The sequence below is a fragment of the Coregonus clupeaformis genome, chromosome 7 (assembly GCF_020615455.1).
Source record: "Coregonus clupeaformis isolate EN_2021a chromosome 7, ASM2061545v1, whole genome shotgun sequence".
Taxonomy (NCBI): Eukaryota; Metazoa; Chordata; class Actinopteri; order Salmoniformes; family Salmonidae; genus Coregonus; species Coregonus clupeaformis.
This window is the reverse complement of record NC_059198.1, coordinates 22,612,673-22,630,657: the sequence shown is the minus strand read 5'-3', so window position 1 is coordinate 22,630,657 and position 17,985 is coordinate 22,612,673. Positions and strand designations below refer to the sequence as shown.

Sequence of the window (17,985 nt, the reverse complement as noted above, 5' to 3'; positions counted from 1 at the left end):
TCCTCTCTCCCTCAGCCCCCTCAGACAACCCCACACCCTCCTCCCTCCCTCAGCCCCCTCAGACAACCCCACACCCTCCTCTCTCCCTCAGCCCCCTCAGACAACCCCACAACCTCCTCCCTCCCTCAGCCCCCTCAGACAACCCCACACCCTACTCTCTCCCTCAGCCCCCTCAATTCGCCCCTTCACACATTCTGACCTCCTCTCCGTTGCTCCCCCTATCTCTGCATTCATCTTCCCATAAGGGATGAATACTGAATACTTGCCTGTTCATTGAGGTCTCTGTCAACGCTTCTAATAATTGTTTTTGTGTGGGTGTTTGTCAGAGACCGTATCTGTGTGTGTTAGTGTTTTGACAGACAGAGAATGTTTGTGTGTATGTACGTATACGTGTGTGTGTTTATTTTGTGGAGGTGTTAGTCGGAGACTGACAGTCTGTCCGCTTGTCTGTGGGTGTGTGTCACAGACAGGAAGTGTGTGTGTGTAGTCTGAGTGTCTTTGGTAGTTTCCAGCTGTCACCGGTATGTTTCATAATGCGTTTCCGATTCAGTCCGGAGAATCTTCCTGGGAATGTCAGCTGTGTCTGGGCCAAACTATATATCTCTGAACTACAGCCTCATAACAGCGACTAAGGGAACACTCTAATATTACTATGAATGTAGCTAGCTAGCCAGTACAACGTAGACTACAGCACGGTGTCCAGTTGTATTAATGTAGTATAGTAGAGAGATGGGCTTTGTTACCAAAAATATGTCAGGTCATATTCAGCAAAGTGTTACTGGTATTCAGCATATGGTGGCAGAAATGGATACCATGTAGAAAGACAAAGCGAGAGGGGGACAACAGGCAGAGAGGAATAAAGAAACAGAAGCTTCAAGAGAAATAAAAAGACATACAGATGGAGAGAATCTGAGTGGAGAGATAGAAAGATAGAAAGGGAGATGTAGCTGATTGAGAGAGAGTTAGAGAGACAGTAGTTGAGTGGATGATTGACCCCTAGAGACAGTCAGGGTCAGAGGTCGGGTCAATGAGGCTGACTGCTGATGGATGACAGAGGGAGGAGACTCCTGTAGTTACTCAATGAAGAGTATCTGTCTAACTTGTCGCTGGAATGTTGTGTTGACGTTGTGTGTGTGTTATGTTGATGTTGTGTATGTTGTGTTATGTTGACGTTGGGTGTGTTGTGTTATGTTGACGTTGTGTGTGTTGTGTTATGTTGTGTTATGTGGTCCTATGTAGCTCAAGTGGTAGAGCATGGCGCTTGTAACGGCAGGGTAGTGGGTTCGATCCCCGGGATCGTAAAAAAGTATGCACACATGACTGTAAGTCGCTTTGGATAAAAGCGTCTGCTAAATGGCTTATTATTATTATTATTATTATTATTATTATTATTATTATTATTATGTTGACGTTGTGTGTGTTGTGTTATGTTGATCTTGTGTTATGTTGACGTTGTGTTATGTTGACGTTGTGTGTTGTGTTATGTTGACGTTGTGTGTGTTGTGTTATGTTGATGTTGTGTTCTGTTGACGATGTGTGTTGTGTTATGTTGACGTTGTGTGTGTTGTGTTATGTTGACGTTGTGTGTGTTGTGTTATGTTGATGTTGTGTGTGTTGAGTTATGTTGATGTTGTGTTATGTTGACGTTGTGTGTTGTGTTATGTTGATGTTGTGTGTGTTGAGTTATGTTGATGTTGTGTGTGTTGTGTTATGTTGATGTTGTGTGTGTTGTGTTATGTTGACGTTGTGTGTGTTGTGTTATGTTGATGTTGTGTTAGTGGTTAAGAGCATTGTGCCAGTAACCGAAAGGTCGCTGGTTCTAATCCCCGAGCGGACTAGGTGAAAAATCTGTCGATGTGCCCTTGAGCAAGGCACTTAACCCTAATTGCTCCTGTAAGTCGCTCTGGATAAGAGCGTCTGCTAAATGACAAAAATAAATAAATAATAATAATAATGTTGTGTTATGTTGATGTTGTGTTATGTTGACGTTGTGTGTGTTGTGTTATGTTGACTTTGTGTGTGTTGTATTATGTTGACGTTGTGTTATGTTGACGTTGTGTTATGTTGACATTGTGTGTGTTGTGTTATGTTGATGTTGTGTTATGTTGATGTTGTGTTATGTTGACGTTGTGTGTTGTGTTATGTTGACGTTGTGTGTGTTGTGTTATGTTGACTTTGTGTGTGTTGTGTTATGTTGATGTTGTGTTATGTTGATGTTGATGTTGTGTTATGTTGATGTTGTGTTATGTTGACGTTGTGTGTTGTGTTATGTTGATGTTGTGTTATGTTGATGTTGTGTTATGTTGATGTTGATGTTGTGTTATGTTGATGTTGTGTTATGTTGATGTTGTGTGTTGTGTTATGTTGACGTTGTGTGTGTTGTGTTATGTTGATGTTGTGTTATGTTGACGTTGTGTGTTGTGTTATGTTGATGTTGTGTTATGTTGACGTTGTGTGTTGTGTTATGTTGATGTTGTGTTATGTTGACGTTGTGTGTTGTGTTATGTTGACGTTGTGTGTGTTGTGTTATGTTGATGTTGTGTTATGTTGACGTTGTGTGTTGTGTTATGTTGACGTTGTGTGTGTTGTGTTATGTTGATGTTGTGTTATGTTGACGTTGTGTGTGTTGTGTTATGTTGACGTTGTGTGTGTGTGTTATGTTGACATTGTGTGTGTTGTGTTATGTTGACGTTGTGTGTGTTGTGTTATGTTATGTTGACGTTGTGTTATGTTGACGTTGTGTGTTGTGTTATGTTGACGTTGTGTGTGTTGTGTTATGTTGATGTTGTGTGTGTTGTGTGTGTTGTGTTATGTTGATGTTGTGTTATGTTGACGTTGTGTGTGTTGTGTTATGTTGATGTTGTGTTATGTTGACGTTGTGTTATGTTGACGTTGTGTGTTGTGTTGTGTTGATGTTGTGTTATTTTGACGTTGTGTGTTGTGTTATGTTGACGTTGTGTGTGTTGTGTTATGTTGACGTTGTGTGTGTTGTGTTATGTTGATGTTGTGTTATGTTGATGTTGATGTTGTGTTATGTTGACGTTGTGTGTTGTGTTATGTTGATGTTGTGTTATGTTGACGTTGTGTGTTGTGTTATGTTGATGTTGTGTTATGTTGACGTTGTGTGTTGTGTTATGTTGATGTTGTGTTATGTTGACGTTGTGTGTGTTGTGTTATGTTGATGTTGTGTTATGTTGATGTTGATGTTGTGTTATGTTGACGTTGTGTGTTGTGTTATGTTGATGTTGTGTTATGTTGACGTTGTGTGTTGTGTTATGTTGATGTTGTGTTATGTTGACGTTGTGTGTTGTGTTTGTTGATGTTGTGTTGTTGACGTTGTGTGTTGTGTTATGTTGATGTTGTGTTATGTTGACGTTGTGTGTTGTGTTATGTTGATGTTGATGTTGTGTTATGTTGACGTTGTGTGTTGTGTTATGTTGATGTTGTGTTATGTTGACGTTGTGTGTTGTGTTATGTTGATGTTGTGTTATGTTGATGTTGTGTTATGTTGATGTTGATGTTGTGTTATGTTGATGTTGTGTGTTGTGTTATGTTGATGTTGTGTTATGTTGACGTTGTGTGTTGTGTTATGTTGACGTTGTGTGTGTTGTGTTATGTTGATGTTGTGTTATGTTGACGTTGTGTGTTGTGTTATGTTGATGTTGTGTTATGTTGACGTTGTGTGTTGTGTTATGTTGATGTTGTGTTATGTTGACGTTGTGTGTTGTGTTATGTTGATGTTGTGTTATGTTGACGTTGTGTGTTGTGTTATGTTGACGTTGTGTGTGTTGTGTTATGTTGATGTTGTGTTATGTTGACGTTGTGTGTTGTGTTATGTTGACGTTGTGTGTGTTGTGTTATGTTGATGTTGTGTTATGTTGACGTTGTGTGTGTTGTGTTATGTTGACGTTGTGTGTGTGTGTTATGTTGACATTGTGTGTGTTGTGTTATGTTGACGTTGTGTGTGTTGTGTTATGTTATGTTGACGTTGTGTTATGTTGACGTTGTGTGTTGTGTTATGTTGACGTTGTGTGTGTTGTGTTATGTTGATGTTGTGTGTGTTGTGTGTGTTGTGTTATGTTGATGTTGTGTTATGTTGACGTTGTGTGTGTTGTGTTATGTTGATGTTGTGTTATGTTGACGTTGTGTTACGTTGACGTTGTGTGTTGTGTTGTGTTGATGTTGTGTTATTTTGATGTTGTGTTATGTTGACATTGTGTGTGTTGTGTTATGTTGACGTTTTGTGTGTTGTGTTATGTTGACGTTGTGTTATGTTGACGATGTGTGTTATGTTGACGTTGTGTGTGTTGTGTTATGTTGATGTTGTGTTATGTTGATGTTGTGTGTGTTGTGTTATGTTGACGTTTTGTGTGTTGTGTTATGTTGACGTTGTGTGTGTTATGTTGATGTTGTGTGTGTTGTGTTATGTTGACGTTGTGTGTGTTGTGTTATGTTGATGTTGTGTGTGTTGTGTTATGTTGACGTTGTGTGTGTTGTGTTATGTTGATGTTGTGTTATGTTGATGTTGTGTGTGTTGTGTTATGTTGATGTTGTGTGTGTTGTGTTATGTTGATGTTGTGTGTGTTGTGTTATGTTGATGTTGTGTGTGTTGTGTTATGTTGACGTTGTGTGTGTTGTGTTATGTTGATGTTGTGTGTGTTGTGTTATGTTGATGTTGTGTTATGTTGACATTGTGTGTGTTGTGTTATGTTGACGTTGTGTGTGTTGTGTTATGTTGATGTTGTGTGTGTTGATGTTGTGTTATGTTGACGTTGTGTGTGTTGTGTTATGTTGATGTTGTGTTATGTTGACGTTGTGTGTGTGTTGTGTTATGTTGACGTTGTGTGTGTTGTGTTATGTTGACATTGTGTGTGTTGTGTTATGTTGATGTTGTGCTATGTTGACGTTGTGTGTTGTGTTATGTTGATGTTGTGCTATGTTGACGTTGTGTTATGTTGATGTTGTGTTATGTTGACGTTGTGTGTGTTGTGTTATGTTGACGTTGTGTCTGTGTGTTATGTTGATGTTTTGTGTGTTGTGTTATGTTGATGTTGTGTGTGTTGTGTTATGTTGACGTTGTGTGTGTTGTGTTATGTTGTGTGTGTTGTGTTATGTTGACGTTGTGTGTGTTATGTTGACGTTTTGTGTGTTGTGTTATGTTATGTTGACGTTGTGTGTGTTGTGTTATGTTGTGTGTGTTGTGTTATGTTGATGTTGTGTGTGTTGTGTTATGTTGACGTTGTGTGTTGTGTTATGTTGACGTTGTGTGTGTTGTGTTATGTTGATGTTGTGTGTGTTGTGTTATGTTGATGTTGTGTTATGTTGTGTTATGTTGACGTTGTGTGTGTTGTGTTATGTTGATGTTGTGTGTGTTGTGTTATGTTGATGTTGTGTTATGTTGATGTTGTGTTATGTTGACGTTGTGTGTTGTGTTATGTTGATGTTGTGTTATGTTGACGTTGTGTGTTGTGTTATGTTGACGTTGTGTGTGTTGTGTTATGTTGATGTTGTGTTATGTTGACGTTGTGTGTTGTGTTATGTTGACGTTGTGTGTGTTGTGTTATGTTGATGTTGTGTTATGTTGACGTTGTGTTATGTTGACGTTGTGTGTTGTGTTGTGTTGATGTTGTGTTATTTTGATGTTGTGTTATGTTGACATTGTGTGTGTTGTGTTATGTTGACGTTTTGTGTGTTGTGTTATGTTGACGTTGTGTTATGTTGACGATGTGTGTTATGTTGACGTTGTGTGTGTTGTGTTATGTTGATGTTGTGTTATGTTGATGTTGTGTGTGTTGTGTTATGTTGACGTTTTGTGTGTTGTGTTATGTTGACGTTGTGTGTGTTATGTTGATGTTGTGTGTGTTGTGTTATGTTGACGTTGTGTGTGTTGTGTTATGTTGATGTTGTGTGTGTTGTGTTATGTTGACGTTGTGTGTGTTGTGTTATGTTGATGTTGTGTTATGTTGATGTTGTGTGTGTTGTGTTATGTTGATGTTGTGTGTGTTGTGTTATGTTGATGTTGTGTGTGTTGTGTTATGTTGACGTTGTGTGTGTTGTGTTATGTTGATGTTGTGTGTGTTGTGTTATGTTGACGTTGTGTGTGTTGTGTTATGTTGATGTTGTGTTATGTTGATGTTGTGTGTGTTGTGTTATGTTGATGTTGTGTGTGTTGTGTTATGTTGATGTTGTGTGTGTTGTGTTATGTTGACGTTGTGTGTGTTGTGTTATGTTGATGTTGTGTGTGTTGTGTTATGTTGACGTTGTGTGTGTTGTGTTATGTTGATGTTGTGTTATGTTGACGTTGTGTGTTGTGTTATGTTGACGTTGTGTGTGTTGTGTTATGTTGATGTTGTGTTATGTTGACGTTGTGTGTTGTGTTATGTTGACGTTGTGTGTGTTGTGTTATGTTGATGTTGTGTTATGTTGACGTTGTGTGTGTTGTGTTATGTTGATGTTGTGTGTGTTGATGTTATGTTGATGTTGTGTGTGTGTGTGTTATGTTGACATTGTGTGTGTTGTGTTATGTTGACGTTGTGTGTGTGTGTGTGTGTTGTGTTATGTTGACGTTGTGTGTGTTATGTTGACGTTTTGTGTGTTGTGTTATGTTATGTTGACGTTGTGTGTGTTGTGTTATGTTGTGTGTGTTGTGTTATGTTGACGTTTTGTGTGTTGTGTTATGTTGACGTTTTGTGTGTTGTGTTATGTTGACGTTGTGTGTGTTATGTTGATGTTGTGTGTGTTGTGTTATGTTATGTTGACGTTGTGTGTGTTGTGCTATGTTGATGTTGTGTGTGTTGTGTTATGTTGATGTTGTGTTATGTTGACGTTGTGTTATGTTGATGTTGTGTTATGTTGACGTTGTGTTATGTTGATGTTGTGTTATGTTGATGTTGTGTGTGTTGTGTTATGTTGACGTTGTGTGTGTGTTGTGTTATGTTGACGTTGTGTGTGTTGTGTTATGTTGACGTTGTGTGTGTTGTGTTATGTTGATGTTGTGTGTGTGTGTGTTATGTTGACATTGTGTGTGTTGTGTTATGTTGATGTTGTGTTATGTTGACGTTGTGTTATGTTGATGTTGTGTGTGTTGTGTTATGTTGACGTTGTGTGTGTTGTGTTATGTTGACGTTGTGTGTGTTGTGTTATGTTGATGTTGTGTTATGTTGACGTTGTGTGTTGTGTTATGTTGATGTTGTGTGTGTTGTGTTATGTTGACGTTGTGTGTGTTGTGTTATGTTGACGTTGTGTGTGTTGTGTAATGTTGACGTTGTGTGTGTTGTGTTATGTTGACGTTGTGTGTGTGTTGTGTTATGTTGACGTTGTGTGTGTTGAGTTATGTTGACGTTGTGTGTGTTGTGTTATGTTGACGTTGTGTGTGTTGTGTTATGTTGTGTGTGTTGTGTTATGTGTTATGTTGATGTTGTGTGTGTGTGTGTTATGTTGACATTGTGTGTGTTGTGTTATGTTGATGTTGTGTTATGTTGACGTTGTGTTATGTTGATGTTGTGTGTGTTGCCCAGCTCGGAGAGGGTGGAGAGGAGGATCTGATGGTTCACAGTATCAAAGGCAGCAGACAGGTCTAGAAGGACAAGAGCAGAGGAGAGAGAGTTAGCTTTAGCAGTGCGGAGAGCCTCCGTGACACAGAGAAGAGCAGTCTCAGTTGAATGACCAGTCTTGAAACCTGACTGGTTTGGATGAAGAAGGTCATTCTGAGAGAGATAGCAAGAGACCACCAGTGTATCAACACGCAAGCAGATCGTTCGTGTCCGTGTCTAACGTTGTGGGTTAGTCCCGACAGCTTGAGCGACTCCGTCGTCAACTTATTCAGCCAGTTAGTTAGCTAGAATAGTTAGCAAACTAGCTAGCCATTGCTTTCAGACAAAGAAGAACCCCTCCTTTCACGGCACGAACACACAGAGAGAGCCAAACTAACGTTAACTAGTCACCCATGTCCCGAATTCCTTGAACGACTCGGGCTATCAATATGTAAAAAAACAAAACACAAATGTAGGTTATGACTTACCCTAGCAGCTACTGTTAGCTAGCCAAGTGCAAAGCTAGCCACTGAATTGACTCAGCCAGTTCGCGTCTGTTCGCTCGGTCGTTCCAGCTATTGTTTACTAGTAGCTATCCAGGTAGCAACAAGCTAGCTAAATTTCAAGCACAGTAGCCACTTGCTACCTAACGTTAACGGTTCAGACAATGAGGTTAGAAAACAGCTGAATGGTAGGCAATTATTGTATGTAATTATTGTAGGCAGCCAGCTGGCGTAATTACAGGCACTCTCAGGCGTGAAACAACTATACTGTTGCTAATAGCTACTCGCCAGCTAGTCCAGGTGGTGGGTTAGCTAGCTAGCTTCGTGCTACACCTGGCACAGCCGAATACAATACTAACCTACAATAATTACATACAACAACCCACGATAACTACCTACAATACCTAACTACAATCTAAATACATAGTTTAAGCCTTACTCGACAAAGCCCAAGCTATGTATAAAGCCAAGCTTACCCGACGCCAAGCTTACATTGTGTAATGTTGACGTTGTGTGTGTTGTGTTATGTTGACGTTGTGTGTTGTGTAATGTTGACGTTGTGTGTTGTGTAATGTTGACGTTGTGTTATGTCGACGTTGTGTGTATTGTGTTATGTTGATGTTATGTGTGTTGTGTTATGTTGATGTTGTGTGTTGTGTTATGTTGATGTTGTGTGTGTTGTGTTATGTTGATGTTGTGTGTGTTGACGTTGTGTGTGTTGTGTGATGTTGACATATGTGTGTGTTATGTTGATGTTTTGTGTGAGTGTGTGTGATGTTGATGTGTGTGTGTGTGATGTTGACATTGTATGTGTGTGTGTGATGTTGACATTGTGTGTGTGTGTGTTATGTTGATGTTTTGTGTGAGTGTGTGTGATGTTGATGTGTGTGTGTGATGTTGATATTGTGTGTGTGTGTGTGTGTGTGTGTGTGTGTGATGTTGACGTGTGTGTTATGTTGACGTTGTGTGTGTTTGTTGCAGGCTGACAGGGTGATGCACTGCTGGCACTTCTGGCTGGGGCTGGTCCTGGTGCCCTCAGCCTGTCTACTCAAAGACTTTGCCTGGAATGCGTGAGTAACACACTTACACCGCATACAGTGGGGGAAAAAAGTATTTAGTCAGCCACCAATTGTGCATGTTCTCCCACTTAAAAAGATGAGAGAGGCCTGTAATTTTCATCATAGGTACACGTCAACTCTGACAGACAAATTGAGAAAAAAATATCCAGAAAATCACATTGTAGGATTTTTTATGAATTTATTTGCAAATTATGGTGGAAAAAAAGTATTTGGTCACCTACAAACAAGCAAGATTTCTGGCTCTCACAGACCTGTAACTTCTTCTTTAAGAGGCTCCTCTGTCCTCCACTCGTTACCTGTATTAATGGCACCTGTTTGAACTTGTTATCAGTATAAAAGACACCTGTCCACAACCTCAAACAGTCACACTCCAAACTCCACTATGGCCAAGACCAAAGAGCTGTCAAAGGACACCAGAAACAAAATTGTAGACCTGCACCAGGCTGGGAAGACTGAATCTGCAATAGGTAAGCAGCTTGGTTTGAAGAAATCAACTGTGGGAGCAATTATTAGGAAATGGAAGACATACAAGACCACTGATAATCTCCCTCGATCTGGGGCTCCACGCAAGATCTCACCCCGTGGGGTCAAAATGATCACAAGAACGGTGAGCAAAAATCCCAGAACCACACGGGGGGACCTAGTGAATGACCTGCAGAGAGCTGGGAACAAAGTAACAAAGCCTACCATCAGTAACACACTACACCGCCAGGGACTCAAATCCTGCAGTGCCAGATGTGTCCCCCTGCTTAAGCCAGTACATGTCCAGGCCCGTCTGAAGTTTGCTAGAGTGCATTTGGATGATCCAGAAGAGGATTGGGAGAATGTCATATGGTCAGATGAAACCAAAATAGAACTTTTTGGTAAAAACTCAACTCGGTCGTGTTTGGAGGACAAAGAATGCTGAGTTGCATCCATAGAACACCATACCTACTGTGAAGCATGGGGGTGGAAACATCATGCTTTGGGGCTGTTTTTCTGCAAAGGGACCAGGACGACTGATCCGTGTAAAGGAAGAATGAATTGGGCCATGTATCGTGAGATTTTGAGTGAAAACCTCCTTCCATCAGCAAGGGCATTGAAGATGAAACGTGGCTGGGTCTTTCAGCATGACAATGATCCCAAACACACCGCCCGGGCAACGAAGGAGTGGCTTCGTAAGAAGCATTTCAAGGTCCTGGAGTGGCCTAGCCAGTCTCCAGAACTCAACCCCATAGAAAATCTTTGGAGGGAGTTGAAAGTCCGTGTTGCCCAGCGACAGCCCCATAACATCACTGCTCTAGAGGAGATCTGCATGGAGGAATGGGCCAAAATACCAGCAACAGTGTGTGAAAACCTTGTGAAGACTTACAGAAAACGTTTGACCTGTGTCATTGCCAACAAAGGGTATATAACAAAGTATTGAGAAACTTTTGTTATTGCAAATACTTATTTTCCACCATAATTTGCAAATAAATTCATTAAAAATCCTACAATGTGATTTTCTGGATTTTTTTTCTCATTTTGTCTGTCATAGTTGACGTGTACCTATGATGAAAATGACAGGCCTCTCTCATCTTTTTAAGTGGGAGAACTTGCACAATTGGTGGCTGACTAAATACTTGTTTTCCCCACTGTATGTCCCATCCAAATGAATACATACATGCATATGAACAAGTACTGTATGTTTTTCACATTGCAATTCATACTTATACACGAATGTAACCATGTGAATGCGGTGTTGTAGGGGTTGTCGCAGTGTGAACGAGGGAGTAACACACTTACAGTATGTACCACCCAAACAATACACAGACATTCTAAAACACACATGCATATATTATAAACATCAACAAATGTCACATTTAAATACTCCTACACGTATGTATAAACACAGTCCCTCCAGGATTTTGCGATTCTGTGATCGCAGATTCTTTTTGCAAAATCAACCATTCCCCGCAAGGACTAGTGAAACTGACTAATCGTTGCACTATTGCCACTTAAAACTGTCTGATCACCGCACTACAAAAAGAGGAATCGCAATTTTAACCAATCACCACACTTTTACTGCATAAAATGGTTCAATCAATCAAGCTATCAGATATCACAAAAAAAACTGAAATCCTGGTTGGACAGATAAGCAATATAACCCTGTGAATGTGTTGTAGGGGTCGTCGCACTGTGAAGAAGTCTCTTCTGGAAGAGGTTCAGGAGCTGGAGGCCAGGGCTGTAGACCCGGGGGCGGCTGTGCTCAGAGATGCCAGCGGACGCAGGTCCACACACACACACACACACACACACACACACACACACACACACACTGCATCATGGGATCACAGTTGGGAGGCCACAGACAGGAGCTTTACTGAATTTACTATGGCATAGTTAATGTCATTTCCATGCCATATCAATATCAGAGATCATGATAATTCATTGGACTGAGGAATTATCCCCATTCAAAGATTTTGTTACAAAGTCTGTAAGATTAATGTGTGTGTTTAAGTCCGGGTGTTGTCACATCTAGTATTTACCATATGTGACTGTTTGTATGAGAGAAGACCAGTGCTGTAACCATGACCCTCTAACCTCTTGGTAACCTGGTTGACCTGTCCACAGGGCCAAAGCCAAGGCTGAGGTCCCCTAGCTCCAGAGCTCAGGGCACAGACACACACACAGGTAGCACCTTGGCTTGGTTTGACCTGTCTCACTGTGTGAACTCTGACCTCTGATCTGTGTGTGGAGTGATCCCTCATGTCTCATATATATATTTTTATTTTCTTTCTCCAACTTTTTTTGTGTCCCTCCATTTGATTCTCTCAAGTCAGGAAGTGGACAGATTTGCACTGCTGTAAGGACTGGGTGTACTGTAGCTTCTGTGGTTGTGTGTTAGAGAGAGCCGTTTGTGTTTGTATTGTGTGTTTCTAGTCATATCTGTCACAGGAGAAGGAGTAGAACGGTTCAGGGTGGAAAACGTTAGATGGGGTTTAGAACATTGGAGGTATTAGGCAATATTAGGTTGAGGAATGGAGTGGAAGATGTAAGACTGAGGTTTGGCCATTTGAGGGGCTGTTATGTGGGATATTGGCTGGGGATGGGGCTCTTTGGTGGGCTTTGGGCAGGAACAATAGTCCTCAATCATCCAGTGAGACGGCTAACAATCCAGTCCAGAGCAGAGAACTGTCTTGGACAGAGCTTGGCCGGGGAGGTGCTCAGGGACAGGGAGGGGAGGGGAGGCAGGACGTTGTTTTTGGACGGGGGTGCACACAGCCTTCCCTAGCCCGAGGTGAGAGCCTTGTCCTAGTCTGAACCTGCTCCCAGACATGGGTAGGAACCAGGAGGGGCCCCAGCGAAGACCATGGAAAACACTGAGGAGGAGTTTCAGAGAGGAACAGAGGAGAAACGCACACATCTATATTTGTGTTTCATAACGGGAGAAGGTTGGGACGAGGGTGGGGGAGGGAAAGGTAGAGGACCAAAGTTTCTCAGGGGAAGTATTTAGATGTGGCACATCCTTGGACTGTTTGAAGTCTCAATGCCCTTCCAGACAGCGACACTACAGGGGGAGGACATGCAACGGGATTCAGTCATAGTTTAAAGATGTGCTATTTCTATATTTATTCATGTATTTGTCTATCCATTCATTCTTCAATCATTCACCTTATTATTCATTTAGCAGACCTAATTTTCTTTGGCGAATGATACGGTTGCAAAACGTTTATTTCATGCTTTGCCAAGCACGGCGGTTCTAGGTTCCCTGTGGTACCGTAAGGGACGGGTCCCAGCTGCTGTGGATCGGATCAGGGCCCGTGCCCAGTGCTAGGGAAACCCCTCTCGTGATGATATAAGGCCTCATTGGCTGCCTGATCTACATTTTTAGTCATTTAGCAGACGCTCTTATCCAGAGCGACTTACAGGAGCAATTAGGGTTAAGTGCCTTGCTCAAGGGCACATCGACAGATTTATCACCTAGTCGGCTCGGGATTAGAACCAGCGACCTTTCTGTTACTGGCACAACGCTCTTAACCACTAAGCTACCTGCCGCCCCCAGGTTCTAGAGAAGTAACCTACCGTGTTCCACAGCGGAATCAGACAATCTGGGAAGCATCCTGTAAAAGCATTCTGTTAGGAGGAAACAATCTGTTCCGTTTGGATACAGACTGTTATCAGAATGTTTAGCGTTGCCATTAGTGATTTGTATTTGTATTTATTAGGGATCCCCATTAGCTGCTGCCAAGGCAGCTCCTACTCTTCCTGGGGTCCAAACATATTAAAGCACTTACATTACATATTAAACAAAATATAAAACAGTACATCATATGACATTATTACACCACTACCTATCTACAATACAAAATGTTTAATACCACCATACAACAATATCACAATGTGTGCGTATGCATGTGTCTATACCCTTGTGTGAGTCTCTTCACAGTCCCTGTTGTTCCATAAGGTGTATTCTTACCAGTTTTTTAAATCTGATTCTACTGCTTGCATCAGTTACCTGATGTGGAATAGAGTTCCATGTAGTCATGGCTCTATGTAGTACTGTGCACCTCCCATAGTCTGTTCTGGACTTGGGGACTGTGAAGAGTCCTCTGGTGGCATCAAATATAATCTAATCAAATCTAATTGTATTTGCCAAATGCGCCGAATACAACAGGTGTAAACCTTACAGTGAAATGCTTACTTACAAGCCCTTAACCAACAATGCAGTTTAAGAATTTAAAAAAAAAAAGCAAATAATTAAAGAGCAGTAGTAAAATAAAATAACAGTAGGGAGGTTATAAACAGGGGGTACCGACATGTCTTGTGGGGTATGCACAAGACATGATGAGGAGGATTGAGAGAGAGGAAGGCTGGGGGATGGTTGTGTGTGTGTGTGTGTGTGAATGCATGCGTGTGTGTGTTAATAAGGGCAGGAATGGGGCTGGTTATTTTGGTCATGGGAGTAGAGGAGCGATGAACGCGTGTTGTCTGGAAAAACAGTGGCAGTCACATAATGAGATGTGATTGGATTCACTGAATATCAATCTGCTCTTCAGTACCAGCCAAGACAAATGCCTAGACCCTACCCTATCAGGTATGACTCTGGTAGTCATAGACCCTACCCTATCAGGTATGACTCTGGTAGTCACATCAAAAGGTTGTCTTGTCTTGGGGTCAAGGCAGGGAGGGATTTCAGGACTAGATTATCTCCATTCTCACGTCCTTCTCTCTTTCCTTCAAGACCACAGATCTGAAGGTATGAAAGGTCTAAACAATATGGTGGAAACATATCCAGTCTTTTCACCTATATGTGTCCATAAAACAAAGGAGATGTGGAAATGATAGCCTGGTCCCAGATCTGTTTGAGCCCTTGCCAGTGCCAACTCCCATGCTGTCATTGGCATGACAATTAGTGACAAGGAGTTGGCATGATAGCACACAGGCGGACATAGGAGCTACACTGGGGTAATCAAACAGGCTGACGTAGGAGCTACACTGGGGTAATCAAACAGGCTGACGTAGGAGCTACACTGGGGTAATCAAACAGGCTGATGTAGGAGCTACACTGGGGTAATCAAACAGGCTGATGTAGGAGCTACACTGGGGTAATCAAACAGGCTGATGTAGGAGCTACACTGGGGTAATCAAACAGGCTGATGTAGGAGCTACACTGGGGTAATCAAACAGGCTGATGTAGGAGCTACACTGGGGTAATCAAACAGGCTGACGTAGGAGCTACACTGGGGTAATCAAACAGGCTGATGTAGGAGCTACACTGGGGTAATCAAACAGGCTGATGTAGGAGCTACACTGGGGTATCAGGAACACAGGAGGTTTTTTACCTGTTAGACTGGACAAGTAACTTTTGGCCAGCACGAGCAGAGCGCGAGCCACATTATCCAATAGAACCAAAGCGGAGCTGAGCTGCTTATGACCAGGTTTCATTGAATGAATATGAGCATCTCACACTCTACGTCTAGTGTAGCAAGCCAGTGACATTCAGGAAATTAAGGCTTCTGAAAGTATTAGGTCACAATTAGTCTCCTGAGTAGAACTTCCACCTATCGTGTTGGTCGTGTTAACCTGTCAGTAGCAGAGTCTCCCTGTGGTTGGTGCTGTGACCTGTCACTGAGTGTCTGTGTGTTCTGTGATTGGTGGACTGACCTGTCTGTCGCTCCTCTCCTCCAGTCTGAACGAGCGTGCCCACCTGTTGACCCGGGTCTTTAGGAAAACACCCTCCAAAGTGGGGCGCAAAAACTCTGTGCAGCAGAGTAACGTGTCCCGTGAGTATCCTGTCCTTGTCCCTGCCTGGCCTCGGCTTTACTTGTATTCATTCCCTGTATACAGTTAATATACTTTTTGTAGGTAATATAATATACTTTTTGTAGGTCATATAATATACTTTCTAGGTAGGAGACAAATACAGGTGTGTACTTACTGTATCTCTCTCGCTCACTCCTTCTCTCTCTCGCTCGCTCGCTCTCTCTCTCTCTCTCACGCTCTCTCCTTCTCTCTCTCTCTCTCACACACTCTCTCTCTCTTCTGTCTATCTCTCTATAGATGGCTATGCCTTCTCCCAGGAGGAACATGGGGTGGTGTCTCAGTCCCAGGTGTGTCGATCCTACGACACCACCCGCCAACGGCCCAGTGTCTAGCTCCCCCATCCCTCCACCATCCCGCCCCCGGCCCACCTGGCTACGGGGCTCTTGGCAACGGTTGCCAAGGTAGCGACAACAGTTGCCCAGGCGACAGCGGAGACAGTCTGATGCTGAGTGACCGCCCCTGCTGTGGCCTTATTGGAACTTATACTTTGACCTCTGACCTTGAGCCCTGGAGGCCGTTGCTAGGCATGGAGGCCATTGCTAGGCATGGAACACTGACCAAAGGGAAAGGACCAGACCCGTCTATACTGTCCAAACTGGTCTCCACTCTTGCTTACTCACACACACACACACACACACACAAACACACACACACCCATAGAGCAGACACACAAGCACGAGTAATCACAACTACACAAACAGACATAATAAATCAACCACAGAGACTGTAATGTGTATCTAATTATAGCATGGACTGGATTTAGTTATGCATCAGTTCATCTTTGTCCGTGTGTATGTCTGCACTTGTCTGTGCTACTGTATGTATCTGCCCGTGTGTGTGTGTGTGTGTGTGTCTACACTCCCTCTCATCTTCCTCTCCTGAGCCGGGGTTTAGCTTATCCGTCATCACCGTGACGATGGGAGACGGGGGAAGGAGGAGGAGGGGCACTTTAAAATAAAGACTGAACATACACTGGCCCAGAAGGAATTCATCTCAGAAAGCTGAAGAGAAGAGAGCCCCATTGCCAAAGATCACAGAGATGTCACTGAGGGGGAACCCCCACCCATACTAACCACTACTCTACAAGGACACCCACCCATACTAACCACTACTCTACAAGGACACCCACCCATACTAACCACTACTCTACAAGGACCTCCACCCATACTAACCACTACTTTACAAGGACACCCACACAAACTAACCACTACTCTACAAGGACACCCACCCAAACTAACCACTACTCTACAAGGACACCCACCCAAACTAACCACTACTCTACAAGGACTCCCACTGCGCCACCTAGGACCTTACAAACCCCACCTCCTCCTCTCTCTTTCACTTCTCTTGCTGCTTTTCTCTCATTTTCTCTCCTCTCTCTCTCCTCTCTCTCGCTCTTTACCTCTCTCTCCTTACCTCTCTCTCTCTCTCTCTCTCTCTCTCTCTCTGGCATAGCGACCTCCATGTTTCTCATCTGCGGCACATCTCCTCTTCCCGCTCGGCTGAATGTGTTTTCTGTTGTATAGCGGCGCTCCTGTGATTCCTGCGAATCCCGGCTGTCGCCCCCAGGAGGCCGGGTTAGCAGCAGCCTGGCTTGTAGTGGTTTGTTGGGTTCTCAACTAATCTATGGACTTCTTTTGTTGTTGAATAAATTGACTTGTGTCTCTGTCTTTCACTTTTAATGTCTGTGTTTCTGCTCCTTTTTATGTGATGGTGTGGGGGGGTGTTAGTGTGGGGGTGCTTTGCTGGTGACACTGTCAGTGATTTATTTAGAGTTCAAGGCACACTTAACCAGCATGGCTACCACAGCATTCTGCAGCGATACGCCATCCCATCTAGTTTGGGCTTAGTGGAACTATCATTTAATTTTCAACAGGACAATGACCCAACACACCTCCAGGCTGAGTGATGGAGTGCTGCATGAGATTGCCTGGCCTCCACAATCACCCGACCTCAACCCAATTGATATGGTTTGGAATGAGTTGGACCGCAGAGTGAAGAAAAAGCAGCCAAGAAGTGCTCAGCATATGTGGGAACTCCTTCGACTGTGAAGCTGGTTGAGAGAATGCCAAGAGTGTTTCTACACCTGCATTACTAGCTGTTTGGGGTTTTAGGCTGGGTTTCTGTACAGCACTTCGAGATATTAGCTGATGTAAGAAGGGCTATATAAAATAAAATTGATTGATTGATTGATTGAAGAGTGTGCAAAGCTGTCATCAAGGCAAAGAGTGGCTACTTTGAAGAATCTAAAATATATTTGGATTTGTTTAACACTTTTTTGGTTACTACATGATTCCATATGTGTTATTTCATAGTTTCGATGTCTTCACTATTATTCTACAATGTAGAAAATAGTAAAAATAAAGAAAAACCTTGAATGAGTAGGTGTGTCCAAACTTTTGACTGGTACTATATATACAGTTGAAGTCGGAAGTTTACATACACATAGGTTGGAGTCATTAAAACTCGTTTTTCAACCACCACAAATGTCTTGTTAACAAACTATAATTTTGGCAAGTCGGTTAGGACATCTACTTTGTGCATGACACAAGTAATTTTTCCAACAATTGTTTACAGACAGATTAT

At 42.4% G+C, this 17,985-nt stretch overlaps 1 protein-coding gene across 3 annotated transcripts in view; it reads left to right on the top strand.

Annotated features, from left to right (window-relative positions):
* LOC121569264 (phospholipid-transporting ATPase IB) overlaps positions 1–17,081 on the top strand; it is a 115,077-nt gene extending 97,996 nt beyond the window's left edge. For all 3 annotated transcript variants that reach the window (XM_041880070.2, XM_041880069.2, XM_041880071.2), the window contains exons 33-36: positions 9,017–9,105; positions 11,259–11,363; positions 15,265–15,359; positions 15,637–17,081. In XM_041880070.2, the coding sequence (XP_041736004.1) occupies positions 9,017–9,105; positions 11,259–11,363; positions 15,265–15,359; positions 15,637–15,731 (384 nt within the window). In that variant the 3' untranslated portion in view covers positions 15,732–17,081. The remainder of the gene's footprint in view (positions 1–9,016; positions 9,106–11,258; positions 11,364–15,264; positions 15,360–15,636) is intronic.
* Positions 17,082–17,985: the final 904 nt, after the last annotated feature.